The sequence below is a fragment of the Aquila chrysaetos genome, chromosome 12 (genome assembly GCF_900496995.4).
Source record: "Aquila chrysaetos chrysaetos chromosome 12, bAquChr1.4, whole genome shotgun sequence".
Classification (NCBI taxonomy): domain Eukaryota; kingdom Metazoa; phylum Chordata; class Aves; order Accipitriformes; family Accipitridae; genus Aquila; species Aquila chrysaetos.
In genome coordinates this window covers 20,903,949-20,924,432 of record NC_044015.1, presented here as the reverse complement: position 1 = coordinate 20,924,432, position 20,484 = coordinate 20,903,949, and the positions used below count along the sequence as shown (strand labels likewise).

At 38.8% G+C, this 20,484-nt stretch overlaps 1 protein-coding gene across 1 annotated transcript in view; it reads right to left on the bottom strand.

Moving 5' to 3' along the window:
* The window catches only part of OLFM3 (olfactomedin 3), a 67,985-nt gene extending 47,952 nt beyond the window's left edge, over positions 1–20,033 (bottom strand). The window contains exon 1 of the mRNA XM_030033756.2: positions 19,742–20,033. Coding sequence (XP_029889616.1) covers positions 19,742–19,810 — 69 coding nt within the window. The 5' untranslated portion in view covers positions 19,811–20,033. The remainder of the gene's footprint in view (positions 1–19,741) is intronic.
* Between the last annotated feature and the right edge of the window lie 451 nt (positions 20,034–20,484).

The following is a 20,484-nucleotide window of genomic DNA, read 5'->3' as shown; positions in this document are numbered from 1 at the left end:
TAATCATGTATTAATAATGTGAAGCAATTGTTATATAGAGCTAAACCCCTAAATTCTTATTCAGTTAGACAGGTTAAGGATTACGGATTTTGCTCCATATTGTCTGTTCACTAAATATAATTACTTGGTTGCAAGTGTGCATGGTAAAAGAAATTGTGTTGTCTGTCACTGTGTACAGAAACAAAAGATACCATTCTGGTTTTCACATTCTGCTATCATGCTGTTCTCAAAATGGTCTCTGAAAATTGAGCTGAAAAAAAAAGACATGAATTCAAAACTACCATATCTGTGTTTTGTAGATTTCCAGTCCTGGTGCTAGCAAATAATGAAACAGCATCTCCATGATAACTAATAGAAAAATGATGAGCAAAATCCTTACTGAGTATAAACGATGTTTAGCTCCATAGGCCTTGCTGTGTATGAAATGCAACTCTGAGCTTACCTTAAGGTGGTTGTTAGTGGTGACTCTGGGTATTAAATGTCAGTGTATTATGCAGGTTTAGCTGTCTTCTCAAAAAGCACTGAGCCCCATTGTGTCTTTTGATATCTAGGAGTAAACCTGAAGTGACTGTCTTCAGAATAGCACCTTGTTTACACCAGTTTAAGGGATGTCAGAATTTTGTTCTCTGGACATTGCTTTTGCTCATTGGTTCACCAGATAAATGGAATGAAAACGCTTAGGGTGATCTATCCTTTCTAAAGCATAATAATTCTGTTTATTGTCTGGGGGGGGAAAAAATCTTTATATATACCTGTAGTAAGGGATGTGTTTGTTGGAGTATGTTGATTTATTTGAATATTAAGGTCTTACCAGAATGAAATATTTATGCAGCAGTTTTACTTAGCTAATGATGAACAGGGAGTAAATAGCAGCATGAATTTCTTTGTTAAAAATCTTTCAAGCAGAGGAGAAAAGGCAATTGAGAATTCTACTGCACATAAAGCAGTCAGACTTCTCTTTAGCACTTCTGTGTTAGCACTAGCTTCTGACTCCGCCCGACCTCTGCAAGAACCTCTGGTGACAGAAATGACTATAAAAAATGTCTTGTTATTTCAGCTTAGGGTTCCTTTAGTGAGGAGGAGGGAAGGAGGAAAATGGGGGGCAAGGATGTTAAATAATGATGGCCAGATTCTGTCTCATCTCCCTAGCTTTTTAGCACTGTGTGGTTGTCAGTCCCAGGCATAGCCAGTAATTACTGGCTTGGGGATGGCAGGATCACTCTAGGACTCAGTAACACCACAAAATTACAACAAAAAATTTAGTTAGAGTCAGATCCTCAGCTGGTATAACTCTGCCTGTCAGACTTCTGACAGTGCTCAGGGGCTGCAGTATCTCTCAGTTAGAAGTAGGGACCAGACATAAGGTAATTTTATGCTATCCTAGTGCATCATATACAACCTGAATGGCCAAAGCAAAAGGGCTTATCAGAAGGGTTACAAGTTCTGGCATCCTCACTGTAATTCTGTTTTGTTCTTTCAAAATATCTCAAGTCGATAGAACCATCCAAGCAATATGCTGCCTGCATTGTTTTGCTGTGGATGGCTCCTCCCCTTAAAGTACAATCACTTTGTGTGGTACTAATGAAGAAATTAACTTTAATTCCCATTCTGGCTTTCCTGTAGCTCATATATGGGCTTTTACAATTCTCATCATCAGCAGTTTCTTTTTCCTTTTCATGAATCTTTGGAAACGGCAAAGCAAAAATATCTAAGAAATCTAAACTTGAAGAAACTTTTGAAAAGGGTTGTGTTTTTTTTTTTTCTCACCCAGGCAGTAAAAGAAAAAGAGTATTGAAACAGGAAAATAAAATCCCCAAGGACTTGATTTGGAGTGCAGTGTGATTGTATTTTTCTAATAAAATGTCTTTATAACTGTGCAGCATGAAGAAATAAAAACTGTAAACCAGTTCTGTAAGACTGACCTTTTAGGATCAGATACCTCTCTCATACTCTTTGGTCGTAAGTCAATCCTTGGTCTTTGCCTCTGTTTCCCTGCTGCAGTGCAGGTATTGTTTGCAACTATGTTGATCCTTGAGCAGAAGCATTGACCATGGTGTCCTAATGCTTTTTTATTGCACCTCAGACTAACTTAACTCCAACACATCCCTTTTCTAGCTATAGAATAAGGAAATTTATTGCCTTGAGATTGTGCTTGTGAACCCCATAACAACAGTAATCTTGTTTACTCTGTTTACTCTTTCTCACATGGAATTTATCTGTTGTTTCTTCTGCCTACTGTATGATTTCCTCAAAAGAAAAAAATCTGGACAGAAGCAGAAGAGGATGGCTTAGCAGTTCCTAGGAACACAATGAAAGATTTACTTGAATAGTAGAGTTCAAAGCAAGTCCATACACTGGATCCATTCATAATAGGCCTACAGAACAGTATTTGTTTCCCTGATATACAAGAAAATGTGGACATTACCTTGAGAAGTTTTAGTAACATTTTTTATATTACTAAGAGGCTATTAGGTCTCATGAAGTTCTGGAAAGCACCTTCTGGACTCATTGTGTACTGTATCTGTTACCTGTCAGAAAGACAACTGTTGGAGCTGGGTGGACTGTTTGCAGAAAATATCATGTGGTCTCCTCTAACCACAAAGTAACTGATACCAGACTGATGTCCTCAAGTGTCTTTGGCAAAAGCTGTGGTATTGACCCACCTGAAACCTTGCCTTGAAGTTTTGTTAAAAATTTGTCTCTGAAAGCATCTGCCATTCCTACTTATATGGATAATTTTGACTGGTCAGGTTAGTCATATGTGCTTATTTCTGAATCCTGACAGGACAAGTATTTCTAGTGTAAATACTTGTCTGAATTTAAGAACATGACTCTCTGAAAATATTTAACCTCACAACTTTAAAATTGTGTGTATATCTACAGTATTGAAAATCTAATACCAAAAATGGTCTTGAAAGTGAAAGTATAAGTATGGATGATACTAGTTTTTTTTTTTTTTTTAAATCTTAGTGGAATATCCTGATAATATTTGCTTTAGTCTTAGTACAACGTGAGAATACTAAGAGTTAGAAATGCTATTTCTGGTCTTGGTAGCAGCATACAAAATGCAATCTCTCCTTAGAATAGTATTGATATTTTCATTTATGGTGACAACTTATAAGATGACTTCTATTCATGTACATCCATCTATCTATCTATCTAGACCTATCTTGCAAAGATCTGTATGTTTATAGTAGGAAAAATAAGCAAATAAAACTGAAAAATTATTTTAAAATCCAAGCATGTAATTTTCTCCTTTATTGTTTAAAGTGCATTTAGGTAATTGTGCCCATTATTTAAAGATATGAATAAATGACTTCAAAATGTAGTAAATGAAGTTGCAAGAAACTATAAAACTAGTAGGAAAGAGCTTTTTTCTTTGTTACAAACTATTTGAGACTGATGGCCAGCTAAAGAGTGATAAAACTTGGGAACAGCTGTAAATCCCATTGTGTAGGATTCTGTTTCAAATATATAGTAGCTTATTCTTTGCTTTGTTTGCTTTCTGACGTATTTGTGACGTATGTGACGTAAACGCATTTCTTAGATGTATGTTGAAGGAAAATCAATCGTCTCTTAGTCTTCTACTCTTCCCTGCCATTGAACAGTACTTAATATTCTTCTGTAAGGCTTCAGTGACTGATCCCTTTCTTTCCCTTTTTAACCTTGGGTCTACACAATGAGTCAGAGATCCCTTGCCTGTTTTCTCTAATTTTTCATAATTTTGTGGAACTACTTTCTAAAAAGTACAACAAGAGCATGTATTTCTCCTCCCCAGTGATCAGTAAAACAGATACTGCTTTGTAAGTATTACTTAACTCCGAGTGGTTTTGTTATAAACAACAGTAGGGACTGAATCCGAGCATGAAGAAGTGGGAAAAAAAATTGCAGCAGTGGAATGTGTTAGGCTGTCTCATACTCTCCTGAGAAGTGCTGAGAGCCCCACTGCATAGTTATAAATAGACCGCACTGTATACTCAGTAACAAGGCTAAGCAGATAATTTGATCTAAACAATTTAACAAAATTAGCTTCCTCTTTTACCAGAATCAGTCTACAGACAGATTACTATTTTCAGCAACGTATCTATAAATAGTTCCTGGTGTGTAGCTTTTTTATGAATAATTCACAAACCTGAATGCTAAAATTTGAGCTACTTTGGACTGATAAACCATAAAATAGATTGGTATTTCTTAAATAAGTAGGCAAAATTTGTTATCCTGTACAAATGCAAGTACAAATTATAAACTCATATCCAAAAATATAATACAATATTCACCTAACACTCTGCTCTGTCATCGATTTTGCTTGCTAGAAAAGGAGTACAAACAATTTTTAACCCACGCTTGTTTAAAATTTGGAATGACTATTTGTGGAAGATTTTATTTCTGTTTTCTTTCCTATCTACCAAGGACAGTGCATTAGGAAAGAAAAATAATGAATCATTTGATCTTTTTCATTCTCATTTTCTTCATTGGCATCTTGCACTGATGTGCTTGTCCAGCAAGAGAGAATCTTTGATGCGCATAGGCCTGCTGACCTAGTCACAGGTATGGTTACATTCTAACCCACAACTGATTGATGCATGGGAGAAATGAACCTAGCTTTGCTGCTGTGGCCATTGCTTTTTCTTTGGAGATCTCTCGGTTTTGTCGTTGGTGGAAGGCAGAGGGATGTACAGCCATAGGGCTTTCTTTAGGCAAACAGCAGTGTATTTTTTAGTGAAATATATCCTAGTCCCAATCTACTTTGGTACTGTTAGTCTTATTTTTAATATGCTCTTTTATTAATAGGTCAGTACCTTTATGAAAGACAAAATAGTCCTCAGGATGTTATCATGTTTTTTCAGATACTTCCATTTTCACTGTTTCCAGGATGTTCCCAGTAGAATTATTTATTTTAATCTCACATCATATCATTTGGGTTTCCTGTTATCTTCCCTTCCTAAGCCTGTTCTTTCCACTTTTCAGAGTACCTAGTACTTTTTTCACAATGTGCCCACTATTTAGCACATTCTGCTAAGTCCTTATTACTGCCATCCTTCTTCCCATCACAAGCTATAACTGTATCACGGACTGTTCATTTGAGATTGATTTTGTATTTTATCCCATAAGAATGATATCTCATGCATTCAGCATTTATAATATAGGCATTGTTCCAAAAAACACAATTCAGAAGAAACAATTTTTGTGCCATGTGACAACTGAAGTAGCAAAAGAAGTATTTGGATGCATTTATCTGCTCAATTCTGATTTTTAAAGTTTGGGCTCTTGAGAGTGCTTGCAAGCTATTAGCTCTGCATACAGGCTTTGGCTATAAGCCCACATAAGGCTAGTTATGGGCATCTAACCAGGTTCCCCCATGCCTTGGTTTCAGTGGGAGACAAACACAAGAAGGAGAGCTGCAAAGAAGTTCCAGTGCCCACTGACCCTGACTGGACAATGAGCAAGTCAAGCCTCCAGATGTACCCTAGCATGTATCTACTGCTCAGTCTAGAGGCAGTCTTTGTTACGAAGAGATGTTTCACTTGTAGAAAACAGATTTTGTAAGGGAAATGTACCAGAAACTATACCTATTGTGCTGGTTCTCACTTCAGAATCAGTGGTGCAAAAAATTAATGAGAAGAAAGGCCCACTGAAAGTAATGATGTGCTTGCCTCTCAACAAAAAAAGAGTACAGGCCACCAGTACATATATATATGCAGTTGTTCTTAAGCCTGTATGGCTCCCTCTGTGCTACACCTAAGCTGCCCGGTTATGGGAATGCCCATACTGCAACTGGATACATGACTGTACAATGGTTTGCTGGAAAGCTTTCCCTCTGGCATGCCTCAAGGTAAACCGTGCAGGTGGTCTAGCATGTGGCTTTGAATTGGATTTAGAGGTCACTTTTAAAAGTCAGCAGTGGCATAGGCTTGTAACCACAGTTAGGCATTTAAGGCTTTATTCTGAAGTTCCCATTACTTCCAGTGTTATCTTTGGTCTTTCAGCCAGTTACTCTTCAAGGAAGTTAATCTTCAAGTAGAGTCTTGTAATGAATGGACACCATGGCGCTCACTTATACTGAGGAATCAGCCTTGTCATTTTGTCAGGTAAGAATTCCCCCAGCATCAACGATTGTAGGTCTGAGCACACTGGTCCTAATGAAAACAGAAGTGCAAAGCCTTATTGACTGAAAATGGGGAGGACGTGCTCTGTTTGGTGTAAAAATGTCTCTAACAGGTTGTTGTCAATTTTAAAATGCTCTGAATTCAAAGAAGAGTTCAGTAGTAAAAGCAGAGACTCTGAAGTAATGTGCCTGATCTCCAAATGTGAATTGTCTGACTGGATAATTTTTTTTTTTAATTTAAAATAACCAAGTAGATTATTTAAGATCTTTCTTAAGCTTGTGTTTAAATTGATGGTGGTAGGTATGCTGATCATTAGCTCCTCCCACTACAGTCAATGCTTTGTTTGAGAAGACTTGTGTTAAAAAGTGGCCTCCCCAAAACAACCAATATATAAAAAAGGGTACCTTTAGGCAGTGGTGGTCCCTGTCCCCCCCCCCCCCCCGAAGCATTTTAGTTAAACTGATACTAATGGGAGTAACTGTTCCAGAATTTGGATATATGCCGTTGGAAGGATAGCTGAAAGTCTTTCCAGTCTAATGAACAAGTTACTAGATCTGTCTGTTACGGACTTTTAAGTAAAATCAAACATATATGGCACATGAACCATAATCATGTGAATTCTTGTAATCTTGGGATGTTTTCCTTAGGTTAACAGTGCATTTGGCTTGAAATGCACTTTTTTGTAGCTCAGAGGAATTGGTTTCAATTATTATTAAAAATAATAACAGAAGTAACAAAGTTCAGCATATGGAGTGATATGGAAGGGACTGGAGGAGTCTGTCAAAACTTAGCAAAACTCTTAAGAATCTCTCAAAACTGAAAAATATCAAAAAAGTTTCCTCGAAAAAGAAGCCATCCTTTAAAGACAACTGAATATGGCAAAAGCAAATGCCTAGCAGTTAAGGGGATCTGTAAGGAATATGGCTAGTCAGAAAGCATTCCAAGATTGCAAACAAGGAGTGTGTGGGTACAGAGTAACAGCATTTTGGAGGGAGAAGAAAGGAGAAGCCTAAGGACTTTGAATGGTATGAAAGAGCTAATAGTAGCATATTTTCCACAGAGGAAGCAAAAATATTAGAAAAGAAAGATATCACATTTACTAGTTTCTTAAAAACTGCAAATGTTTGAGAAACTAATGACGACATGATACAGTAAGTCTTTAGAACTGTAACTGAAATTTATGCCAATGGATAAGAAAAGGGTGATATTTTAACATGAAAAAATCTGCCTAAGAGATTTGTTTCTGGAGGTAGGGGTCCAGAATAATTAGAAAGTGAAATGAGAATAAGTTGTTCTTATGTGTTAGAGGCTATTAAACCAGGAAAATCAAAAAAACCAAGTAGCATATACATGTCCAAAAATACTAACAAGAAGGGGAAAGCAAGTGTTAGACAATATCTAATTGTACGTGGTTCGGGAAAATTCTAAAGGAGAAAAAAATTGCAACCTTGTTTCTATTTAACAGAAAAACTAGGCAGGTAGGGTTTATCAGGAATTTTTTTCAATAACTACCATCACTATTACCATTCGTTTAGAAGGTGGTTTGTGGAACCATATGAGAAAACATGAAGTGGTCATGTCCCTTGTACGGAGATGGACTCAATGACCTAACCCATCTTAACCGTATTTAATTTCTGTGGCATTTTCTTTCTAAATGGGAAAGCTATAAGCAAGAGCAATTTATTGTATTCCTGACAGACACCAGTGAATGTAACATGAATGCCAGCAGCATCTGGGTAAATTTTTCTTCTGTATGAACAACAGTGGTGAACCTTAGCCGTTAGTGTATCTTTCTCACTTGACAAATCTAGAACTGGGCAAATTTGAACACTACTGCTACTGCCAGCATTGCATCAAAATCCCTCTTCTTTCATTTTCTCAAAAAAATTAAAGTTCAAGGCTCTCAGTATCACCTGGTGGCTTCTTGTACAGTGGCCTTATCAGAGACATCAGGGAAGCCATGTCATTCTGTCTTTGGAGAGTGTTTTGAAATCTCCAAAGGAGGAAGAGTGTCTCTTTGCTTCTCATTCAGGCCAGAGGAAACACAAATTAAGCCAACATATACCTTCCCTCTCCTTGTGCATCATATCCATCAGGGATAATTTCATTGCCTAGTCCAACAAGAAGAGGAACAGATCTGCCTGTACATCCTTCCAACACAGACAATCTTGAAGGATTTGGAAGAGCAGATGAGTAGCGTTTGTGTTCTTCCTCATGTGCTGCTCTCCGGACCTGGTAGCTCAGAGTGGGAGAAGGAAGAGGGGGAAAGCTACTGCCGACTGCAGTATGAATACAAGCATTTTGGGAGAAGAAATTGTACTCCTCTGCCCACTCCAAAATTCCACAATCTAGTCCCTGGTGGCACTCACAAAAGCAAAGTTACCACTTCATGAAATACCTTTTAATGATGATTTTGTGTTTCAGCCAATACAGTTTTTCATTCTTGAGTCCTTGAGGTGAGAAAGACCACCTTAGAGAAGGGAGTCCTTAGTATTTAAAAAAGATAACCACCATGGTCTAAATAAATGGGACATTCTGCGAACACTGCTTCAGTCAATACTTCCATTCAAAATTTTCTTCACATGCATCCTGTTTTTCATTGAGAAAGAGGAGGAGAACAAGCATATATGTCCTCAGGCTAAAGTTGTATTTTGCTGCTTGAAACAAAGGGCAGAACATTGCTGCTACTGTGAATATGATTTATGGTCCAGCAGTGTTTTACACCAAAGCAAACACAGTGGACATAATGGAGGATGCTGCACTTCTGAAACAAATGCTTCCCATAGTGGACTTCTGACTGAAAGGACTGATACAAATGCTCAAGGATTAATTTATAGAAAGGTTATTAAATCAAAATAAACCAGCCACTTCCTCTGCCCTTAGTCCTTAATCCTCCACACCCCCCAAAACAGAAATAATTTTATAAGAAATGAGTATTTAAAATAGAAGCTATATCTTTAAATCAATAAAAATAGATATAGTGAATTAAACACGTTTCATAAATGAGCAAGAAATAAACATCAGAAATAATAAAGATAACTTGTCCCTGGAAATGAGAGATTATGAAAAAGATTGATTGGTTGCATAGAGTGCATAATGTAAAATGAAATAGAGATCTTATTTTCCTTAAGTAAACATTTAGCGTTTTCCAGAGAAAGGGTCAGCATTTTTGTCACTGCATTTTTTGATAATAAAAAACACAATCTTACAAAGTGGTTTGAAGTCTAACTTACAGCTGGTAGTGAGAGACGTTGCTGAGGGGTTGATACTGTTTAACATCTTCAGGATGATGGAGCAGAATGACACCAAATTAGTGGAAATTGCTGAAAGTTAGAGCTGCTGTTGAGAGGGGCTTTGAAATGCTGGAGGTATGGACTAGAAGATCTCCAAAGGTCTCTGATTGCACTGATGATAAAGTTTCATGATCTGTTTTGTATAAAACAGCTTCAGACTATTAAGGAGTTCATGAAAAGGTTTTTGTCATGTATTTAAGGATGCATTTGCCATGAATGAGCAACTACCAAGTATTATTTTAATTTGGTATTGACTTACTGAAAGGTTAGTATCATTCCCTGTGTTTGTCCTCAGGAAAACTAGTTTTATTACACTACATTTCACTATGATTTTTTCTTTTTGAGTTGCACTTAATTTTTTTTTTTCCATTTAATTTCTGTATATGCATGTCTTGAACTACTAATTACAAGCAGGGGTAACCTCCAAAGGAGTTATTCAAGGTTCCGATTTTGGCAGATTTTACTGTACTGTTGTCATGAAGACATCCTGATTGGGTAGCCAGAGCCATAGAACAGATCCTGGGAGTGCACTGAGACCAGTACTGGGGGAAGTCTGCACAGCCCTTTACTCCTCTTAGTATTCCTCTTTTCATTCCTGAAAGTATGTTAAGTCACTGCTGTTCAAGATAAATCAGTTATCAGAATAGAAATTATTTCCAGGCTGAATAAAGTGAATATAATGTTGTAACTGACTCCTTGAACAAGGCTTTTTGTGTATCTGAAAAATAGCTACTGATTTAAAAAGTAAACCACTGAGTGTATCAGAAAGGCTAACTCAAAAGAAAATAATCCATTGAATGATGCTGATCCCATAAGAAATGTAATTTTACCTTGAAGCAGACAACCACAATTTTGAACATTCTTTGAAACATATATTTTAAAATAATTCCTTGGCTAAGTTGAGGTGACAGAAGTAACTTTCAGGCTTAAATTTGCTTTTCAGAAACCTTTTCTCTGAATAAGGTATTTCCAAAAAGCTTTCAATACATTGTCAGTCTGAGTAAAATATGTGCAGGGCATATTATAAATAATTTATGAGGTCAGAGTTCTCCAGGAAAACTTAAGAACTTACCAATTCTGATTTCATTAACTAGTATTTTGTCATTCATTTCTACAATAATTTTATTGATGGAATAATTTGAATAATACTTAATATCTGTGTTTTTTCTTATTTAATATAGTTGTGGACTTTTGTGATGTCTGAGCCTATTTGACCTTTTTGTAATAAGACACCAGACATAATTGGTAGTTAATTTCTGCAAATATGAATTAGTTACTAAATAGTCAAAGTTCCCTACTTCATGCTTCAGAAAAAGCATATTTGTTGTAACATGCTCATTTGCTACTCTCCCTGACATGCACCTCTGTATTCTTTATGCAAGTGCCCAGAAATACCTGTGATGACAGCAAATAATATTGATCTGAGATCTCATTATAAATTCAAACCTGTCACAGACTTGCTTTGAGAACTGAGAGTGCATGTATCTACAGCTGTATCTAAATTTTTCATACCATCATCTATTCTATGTACTGTTTGTTAGTACACTAGCTCAGGGTTACAACTATGCTGTTTTCTATGTATTTTCTTGGAAAGGTCTCAATACCATATATTGAAAATGTACAGAATCTTATTATAAGAAGGTAGACTTGTTAGAATAATATGTAAGAGATTATACAAAATGAATAGGAAAAAAATAATTGCAGTAGGGAGGCTAAGACTGAACAACCCCGTTTAATATGAGTAAGCAAGTGTGTGACAGGTTTGCATTTATGAGAACTCAAATCAATAATATTTGCTGTAACCACAGGTATTAATGTATTCTAAATGTACTGAAGTTCATATTTCTGTAAATCCAATTTTAAAACTGAAGTCCGGATTCAAATAACATGTCCAATTTCATATATGGAAAATTATTTAAGTGCTTAGTTATCTCCTTGAAAAGGATACACTGAAACACATTTTAAAGTATTTTCCTAAGCGAGTGGTTCTAAAAAAGGAGGTCAATGAAAATCTCTATAAAACTGTTTTTTAATAACATGCACCAATAATTTAAGAATAATATTATTCACAGTGTTGTGATTGGCACTTAATAAGAGAGTTCATGAAGCTGCAGTCCTCTGAACTGAGCAAGTCTTTTCCAATTGTTCTGGCTCCTCCCTTATAGGTTACTTTAGAGCTTCAGGAGAATGTAAACACTGCTTCCCAAAACCATAGGAGTAAAGAGGGCTACTTGCTTTCAGAATTTGCTTAAGCTGCTGTTATGCCGACCGATACATGCTTTTCAGTGAAATAAGTAAACAGAAATATTAAAGCTGCATTCACAGTTACAAGGATTTGTTTGGTTAGAAGGCAGTGCAGCAGACAGATGACTGTTCTTGAGGGGAATGCAGGATGAAAAAATTACATTTCTGTTATCTGGGGCTGCTTTAGGTTAGTTATTTAAGTGATTTAAAAGCCTGAGAAAGGCTCAGAAGGGGTCAGAGTATTAAAATTACTTTTAATTTCCCTTCAAGAAAAATGTTTAAATAAATAGGAGTGCATATTTTGTGAATAATTACATAATATGTTTTTCTTTCTTGTGAAAAGACATAGATACAGAAGCAGCTGGGTAGGAGTTTATGAAATTGCATATCCATAGGCCTCATATTTCCTATTCAACCTACTTTTGGCTATAACTCAAGTTCCAGTTTATGATTGTTTACTGACTTGTGAAAAATATACCTAGTTGTTTCTTTTGCTTTTCTGATAAGTAAACCTCTGTCATGAAGTTGAAGAGGGCACAGGGTAGTATGAAAAAAATATATGTGATGGTGATACCACCATGAAACTTTAAGTAAGCAAATTACTGGGTATACTCCCACATCCATTAATACAGTTACTTCCTCAACGTTAACTGCTTGTATGACCAACATTTTGTGCTCTGTGTTTCCTTCCCTAAGCATGCACATTTTGTGGTGTATTTAGTTCATTAATATGAATCTGTCATATTGTCAGAAAAGGTAGTTACTAGGATATTATTTCTAGAAGCTGGCCAGTAAAGAAGACTAGAGATCATTTAGTTTTAGTCAACACAGAGCTAGCTCGACAAATGGTACTAACTTTCTTTGATACATAGGTTATTTCCTATTTATTAAAACATCTTTCAGTACTGTTCCCAGTGAGATGGTCTTACGAATGGGGATAAAATAATCCATATGGGGGGCCTTGTTATTTTGCATTCTGATGTCTTAGTGTCTCTTTCAGACAGAAATATGAATTCTCCAATTCCAAACAAAATGAAGTCTAGACTTTGAAAACCTTTAATGACAGGAATAAAACAATGACAATAAAAATAGCAATGTTTTTGAAATAGGCTCAAGTGTTCTGATAAATTATGCTGCTGATAGAAGTTCAGTTGCCTTTAGGATTGGAGTCACTAGTGAAAAAATCTGAAGGTCCAGTCCATGCTTACAGTGAAGTGTCACTGATTCATGGAAGTAATGCTGTGATGTAAGAGGTTATGTCCAAGATCAGTCTTCCTTTTTTTCAGAGACATTTCTTGACACCATGCTGTGCACAAGAAATAATCTCAGAATTGTCTTTGCTTCACCATCACCCAAACTTTGTAATATGAATCTTAAATTCATGAACAGAGACAAATGCTCGCTTAACTGAACTACTCATGTTTGATTCCTGCATCTTGAAATGAGGGTAACTTCTTTATTTCAGACAGTGAAAGGTATCAAGTGGCCATCAGTGGTGGATGGGTGTCCTTCAGATAGCTAGCTAATAATGCGCCATAATCAGAATTGTTAAAGTTACAACTTTCTGTCTGTTTCTCAATTGGAGTTCTATGCAGCTTTCACTCAAAACAGCCACCTTTACACTTCTGTTTCACTTATATTCTTACTTGGATAACATGCACCGTCCTTTCTGGTTAATATTCAATGTGTTCCAGTGCAAATATGATAAACAAAAGAATGAACTATCTGAATTGGTTGTAAAGATAACTTAGTACTGAAGTAAGAGGAATTGTGCCCTCTAGAAAATTAATTTCTTTCCAGTGTTAGGATAATGTCCCAGCTGACTGAATAAAGGAATGGTTAAGACATGTGCCGCCTGTTTTTTCTTTTTAGCAAACTTAACAAAAAAACATCATTAATGCCAGGATGAAGTACATGAAGATTGATGCTGTGTACTTTGAGAGTTCTTAAGAGATCTCCCTGTGAATGCATTAAGAAAATTTCCTCTTAGAAAACAAAAAGCGAGTAAAGATACTGAAAGGGGACAGATTTGGTGCTGTTTTGTTTTTTTTTTTTGGTGAAAGAACTCCATTTTGAAAAACAAGGTCAGATCAGGTGAACAGTAAATTGTTCTGGTCTGCAGGTGAACCAAGTGCACACTTATTGGCTGACCATGTGGGAAGTAGTGTACACTGTATCCTTATATTAAATGAGTACAATTTAAGCTCTTTGATCTTCTTTCAGAATTCTTGAAACACAAAAATATGTTTAACTCCTGAATGTTTTTCTGTAGACCATTCAAAGTATTTTTAAGAGTAATATGTACTGCTACTGTGTTTCTGTTTTTTACTGGCTTGGAGGACTAAGAATTCTGCTGGCTAGGTTCTTAGGTGGAACATTTAAGGAACATGTGCTTGTGTCACACATCTTGGTTTAAAAACATGAATAATAGATCTGGTCTGGAGTTCTGAGGTATGTTCTTTCTTTCTGTTTTTATCCCACTTAAGCTTAAATGCAAGAATTTCTGAAATATTCAGTTCATTTCTAGAAACAAGAGAAGTTTTCCACTTGTTCCTGAATGCTCCCTCATGAAAAGAATTCTGTATTCAAACCCAGGCACACGAAGTCCTCACTTTCTCTAGGTTTTATCTTAGACGAGAAATCCACTGCCTTGTGGAGTGAAGCAGTAATATAGATTGCTGTTCTTGTGAAAGATGGTCTTTGAGAGGACTCCTCCCAGACTACTGCTTCAAAGACTTACACAAGGCTTTTGAATTTTACCTGGCTTTCAGTGAAGATCCAGTAAGAATGTCTAAGTGATGCCCTGAAGCATTTTTGTCATACTACAGTATTGAAAAGGAGGATTTCAGTGCCCCAAATAGACTGGACCCTCTCTGAGGACTCCCTGTTCATTTCCTAATAGGCCCCTTATGAACTTCACGGATTTGAACTTGAAATTTGTAACTGTTAAATCTGTAGCCAACTAGAAACACCACTTTTAGAGCTATAGCTAGATGTTCTTTTAATAGCTGTTATACTGCATTTTCTGTTCCTGACAGTCACCTTCTCTGCTTCAGCTTTTTCTTCTTTGCATATTTTGTGAATTGTTCCTCCTTTATTGGCTTATGACTGGACCAAATATAGAAGAAAGGTGGAAGCCCGGTTACTTGAAGGCAATATGCATCTAGTGGGAAATTGTTTCCTGCAAGAAAAGAATTACTTAGTATATGTATACACATATACATATATAAATTTTTTTTGAGATTATATATAATGTATATAATCAGTCTATATGTGCGTTCAAAGAAGTAGCAGTCATATTAGTAGTGAACAACAGAGGAATCTGTTTTTAGCTAGAGAAAAAAAAAGGTCTCTTCACATAGCATCAACGGTTTTAAAAAGCCCTTCAAGACTATGTGATGTCTGATAGCATCAGAAGAGTTAGCAGTCATGCAGATGTCACTCGTGTGTTTTTGCATAGTCTCTTATAATATCTTAATATATGTTACTTCTGTGATTTTATATAACATATGGTGGATATGTGTCATTGAGTGCCGATGAATAGGAAATCTATGAAGCATCTTTTTTTCCAGGACTGAAAGGTTAGAAGTCATTGTATTGACCATTGCAGGAAGAACCAGTAGTGTTAACAACAGTCTTTGGTCTTTACCCATTGACTGAAGTTACTAGAGTGAGAGTAACACAACTGGAATGACACCTGGGAGAGGGCCCACGATATATTGACAGCAATAAGATGTCCTTCAAGGGCTATTGAATCACGTTGCTCAGAAATGGGAAAGCAGACACCAAGCAAGAGCTGACCACATTCAGCAATTAAGGATTTAAAGCATTCTTAAATCATGCAGGCTAAATAATTATATACAATTTTCATATTGACTAACTACTAATACTATAGGAAATGGGGTAAATCAATTTCCAAGTAGCTAATGAGATTTCCATTTAATTTTGCAGTGTATTGTAGTACTATGAGTCATATTTCCAACAAAAATAGTGTACTGTGGTAACCCTTGTTTGTACATAGTATTCTTGTTATAAAATCTCACAACGGGGATGAATTAATTTGTATTTCGAAGCAGCTTTAAGGCAGCACACTCTTCCTACTGACAAGTTCTTGAAATCTGGGAAAAAGAAGGATTTTAGTGACTAGTTGTATAGTCTGATTATGTGTGAAAATTTTAGGTTTTTGAAATCTAGAAACACAGCCATTCTGAAGATCAAAATGCAAAATTTAATTAACCATTCAGAAATAGATGACTGGTTTCAAATTTGCTTTTATTTTTTAATGTTAATATTCCCAAACATCCTATTATCCCAAGCAATGAATACAGATAACAGTTGCTTTCTGTGACTGTCCTTAATGATACTATACTTAGCTTCTGTTTGGGATTGTACTTGACAGCCTGCTTCTGAACCATTTTTTTGCGAAATTCAAATAACTGAAACCCAACAGATGTAGGACACACAGCCATTATAAAGGCTAAAGGCATAAAGTTCATTAACTGCATTGAAAAAAGAACATATTTTCCAGATCTATTTAAATTTTCAAAATGAAACTTAAAAAAAGCCATCTAGACTTTGAAACCTGCTGAGCTTGATGTCTATGTGGAGCAGCATTACATCACTTGTAAAAGGCTTACTTGGTTATACTATTGTGATTATCAAATGATGACCAGCAAAAGCAACCCTTATAAAAGAAGTCCACTTTACATACTATTGAAGGTCATTACAGAAAACTCCAGGCTTGTAGAAAAGCAGCACAGAGATGCCATCTAGCAGTAACTCTTAGAATATTTCCTAATGTTTAATAGTTCTTTCTTTTAGGATACTGCACTTAAGTGTAGGAGAAAGGAAAGATTTTATATTCCAAGTCCTTCCCCTATAGCTGGCTTCCTGCTGGATATCTACCCACCCTGCTGGAAATAAGACTTTACTGAAATATATTATCATGAATAATTATATTTTCTTGGGTTTTTTTTCTATGTAAATACAGAGAAAAATTAGAAACAAATCAACAGATATAACATTTAATAAATCTCTTAAAATTGCTATTCTCTAATTAGCACTAAGAGTGTTTAAAGTTAATCAGTAGTGAGGTGTCTTCTACTTGTTAAAGAATTTCCAGAGCTGGTCAATATTCTACATTGTGTTTAGCGGGAAAAACAAAGCAAACAAACAAACAAAACCCCCAAATACAAAAGCATGGGCAAAGAATTACTATGGTTGAAATAAAATCTTAATGTGAGATGTAAGAATAAACTATATATATATATACATATTTTGTTACATATTTTACCATAAGATGGCGACACTTAAACACTTTCCTATCAGTAAATAACCTAGTGAGTTTAGCATAAAAGCCCTGTCATAGTAAGAGTGCCTGTGGACAGCATTCTTGAGTCAGTGATGGCCTGATACTAAATCAAAGCTTTTTTCCCCAGGTATTATTTTAAAGTAGTTGATCAGTAAAATAACTTATAAATTGAATATTAATTATGTAGGACATGAATAGGAATGTATTGTGTATACTTTGAAATGTCTGATGTGATTTATTTTCATAAGCTGAATACTTTCTGAGTGTCAAGGGCATGTAAAAAGTTGTCTGTCTAGTCATGAGCATATTGCACAATTCTTTCTGGAAAAGAAAGAATTTAACATCCCCTTGTTTCCTACAATTAATTTCATATGATATATTTGCTTCCCAACCTGCAGGGCAGAAAATTATTATTCCATTTCAATTTAGCATAACGCAAGATAAATAACTGAGCACTACTTCTAAACTGAGATTTCAATCACAACTTGTACTTATTTGCTAAAAAATCCTGTAAACATTTTTACATACATCATTTTTCACAGAAATATGAAATCTGTTGTTCGTCGTCAACAAAACTAAATGGTTATCTGCTATGTGGTATCTTTTTAATGCTTAATGTGATGTGGCATCTTAAGCAAGGATCTGAGTAACCACTTGATGTCATGTTTTTATTTCTGAAAACCCAGTTTAGCTCTGATAAACACCAGACTTTGATTTAAGGGCTCTTATTTTTATATAATCTTAAGGACTTTTGAGCTTTCTGGCTCACGACCCCTTCACAAAGTTAAAAGAGCCTGCAATGAACATTTTAATATCCTTGAAAATGTCACACGCAGTGATGAATAAAAGGCCATTTTTATGCCCTCTGCACAGTGTGCCACAGAAAAAGGGCTAGAAGCAAAGTTTCAAAAGTTAATTCATGCCATTTCATTCCAGTGGCTCATCCTACTTTTCAGTGCTGGATGGTGACAGGCAAGTAGGACGGACCATTTCTCCCCCCTGTTATTTTGGAGCATATCTCTGACACCTGAACTAAAAGAATAATTCTGCCAGCTGAAGCTTGTTTGCTTCATTAATGGTTTTACTCTTCTGTGGCTAGACAGTGATACAAATTTTGCTTTTCCTGCTTTCACACAGTCTCTTTAAGTCTCTTAACTTTAATAGATCTCGCTAAGTGTAACAGAAGATAGAAAAATAAAGAAAACGAGTGTGTGGAAACCTGTAATTATAACGTGACCGTGTGCTGCTATTCACACAGATGTGGAGCTCCCGTGCATTGACTGATGAGTCTCTCTACAGACACAGCAATAGCTAATACTTTCAAATAGCTCCTATTTAATAACATTGATATAATTAATTATTTAGCTAATGTTATTAATCTTATATCACCTCCTGCTTTTTTAAGTTGTCACTGTATCTTACTGATTAAGAAGTGGTCAGAATACTGCAGCTGTAAATCAGATTTCCACTGAATTGCTTTTTAAGTTCTATTTTTATATTTTTAGAGGAACATGCCTTCCATATTGTTGGAAATTCAGTACATTTTTGTATATGATTAATTTATGTGATTAATGATTTTATTTTAAAGGAAAAAATCTGCCTGAAGAACTGAACATTGCCTCATACCGTTGTCTGGTACCTAAATGGTATCACTGAAATGACGTTCAGCAACATACAATATAAGCTGTGGCAACACGGTACGGACTGCTGCTGGTAACGGACCGCAATACTGTAAGAACGTTTTCTCTCTCGTTACTTTTTTATGATGCTCACAGTTACAAGACTGCATGTCACAAAAAGACAAATGAGACAAGTTCTACATCTGTAAGATGCAGCACTACAGACGTCTGCAGGCCTAGGGGGTTTCTGTCATTACTGCTCTTAAGCGGTATAATGCAGTTCTGATTTTTTTAATGATTTAATCTAAAATCACCTTTACAAGGCAGGTTGCGCGGCTAAACCACGTTGTTTACTTTCATCATTATTTTGGTATCAGACGTGATCTTTTGGTGACCTGAACACACTTGAAAATAACGAAACTCTGCAGCAGCCCGGAGCGTGCCTCTAGTACCGACACCAGTGTCTTCACGTGACGCCTCCGGTTCCACTCGAAACAAATTTATTCCCAGTCGGAGGCTGTCCATCCCTGCTTCCAGTGCCCAGCTGCTTCTCCAGAGCTGGTGCAGCCACCGAGCACCGTCCAGACCTCTTTGCCTCGAGTCGGAGAAGTCGCTGTTCCTTTCGGCTGGACGGCTGCCGGCCTTGAGCGGGGGATGAGCCCCGCGCCGCGCCGCCCTGCCCTGCCCCCGCCGTCCCGACGCCCCCCCCGCCCCCCCCCCTCGGTGCAGCCCATCCAACTTTTGCCTGGGGCGGTGCCGGGGGGTCGCGGGGAGATCGGCGCTGCGGGGGACGTAGGGTGCGCGTGCTCTGCGCGCCGGTGCCGCGGGCCCCGCTGCAGCGTGCCCGCGCCCGTAGCCCCTCTGACGGCCGGCACCGGCGCGTCCCCGCCTCGCGCCGGGAAGCCGGTAATCCCGGGTCCGGGGACAGCCGTTTCCGCCACGACCTCCCCCGCCCGGCCGATCGGACAACCAAGGACGCGCACCCGCCTCTCCCCGCAGCCATCCAGCCGCCCGGCGGAGCCGCGTCGCCCGCTACCGCATACGCCGTGTGCGGGCCGGCACCGCCCGCCTCGCTCCGCCGCCGCGGAGCCGGGCGAACCCGCCGTCCGCGGGGGCGCCCGGGCCGTGCCGGGCCGCGGCGCGGCGCGGCGCCCGGCCGGCTCCTACCTTGGACGGATCGAGGCCGGCCAGCAAGGACAGCAGCAGGAGGTTGAGGATGTTGGCGGGCGCCCGCATCCTGATCCCGGGGCTGCCTCTCCGCGCCGCTCCTCTCGGTCATTCGCTCCGCTCCCGCTGCAGCGACCGCGCCGGCAGCCGCGCTCTCTGCCCGCCCGCCGGAGCCCGACTGGAGGCGGCAGCGGCAGCCGCCCGGGGGACGCTCATTCCGCGGGCAGCCTCGGCGCGGGGAGGGCGAGCGAGGACGGCGCTGCCCGCGCTGCCGGAGCGGCTCCGCTGCCCCGTCCCACCCCCGCCCCTCCCCTCCGCCCCCGGCCAGCCCACCGCAAAAGTTTGGGCCCGGGAGACGGCGGCGCGAGCGCGGCTGGACGGGCGCGGGGCGCGGGCGGCGGATGTGACATCACCGCCGCCGTGAGGGAGCCGCGAACCGTTAGCGGGGAGCGGCCGGGGAGGCGGTGGCGGGCTGGGCTGGGCTGGGCTGGGCTGCCGAGGGGCGCCAGCAACCGCGGGGCTGAGGAGAGGCGCGACCCGGGCCGCCAAGGCGCGCCGCGTCCCGCCTCGCGGCGCGGCTCTCCGTGGCCCTTCGCTCAAACTTTGCGTTCTTCCCCCCCCCAGCGGTGGCTGACGGAGGCTGTTTTCTGCGCGGAGGGCAGCGTGCGGCCAGGCACGGCTCTCCCGCTGGCTGCGGGCGGGTAGGTGCGGCTCTCCTGAAAGGAGCACCCCTGGCACCGTGG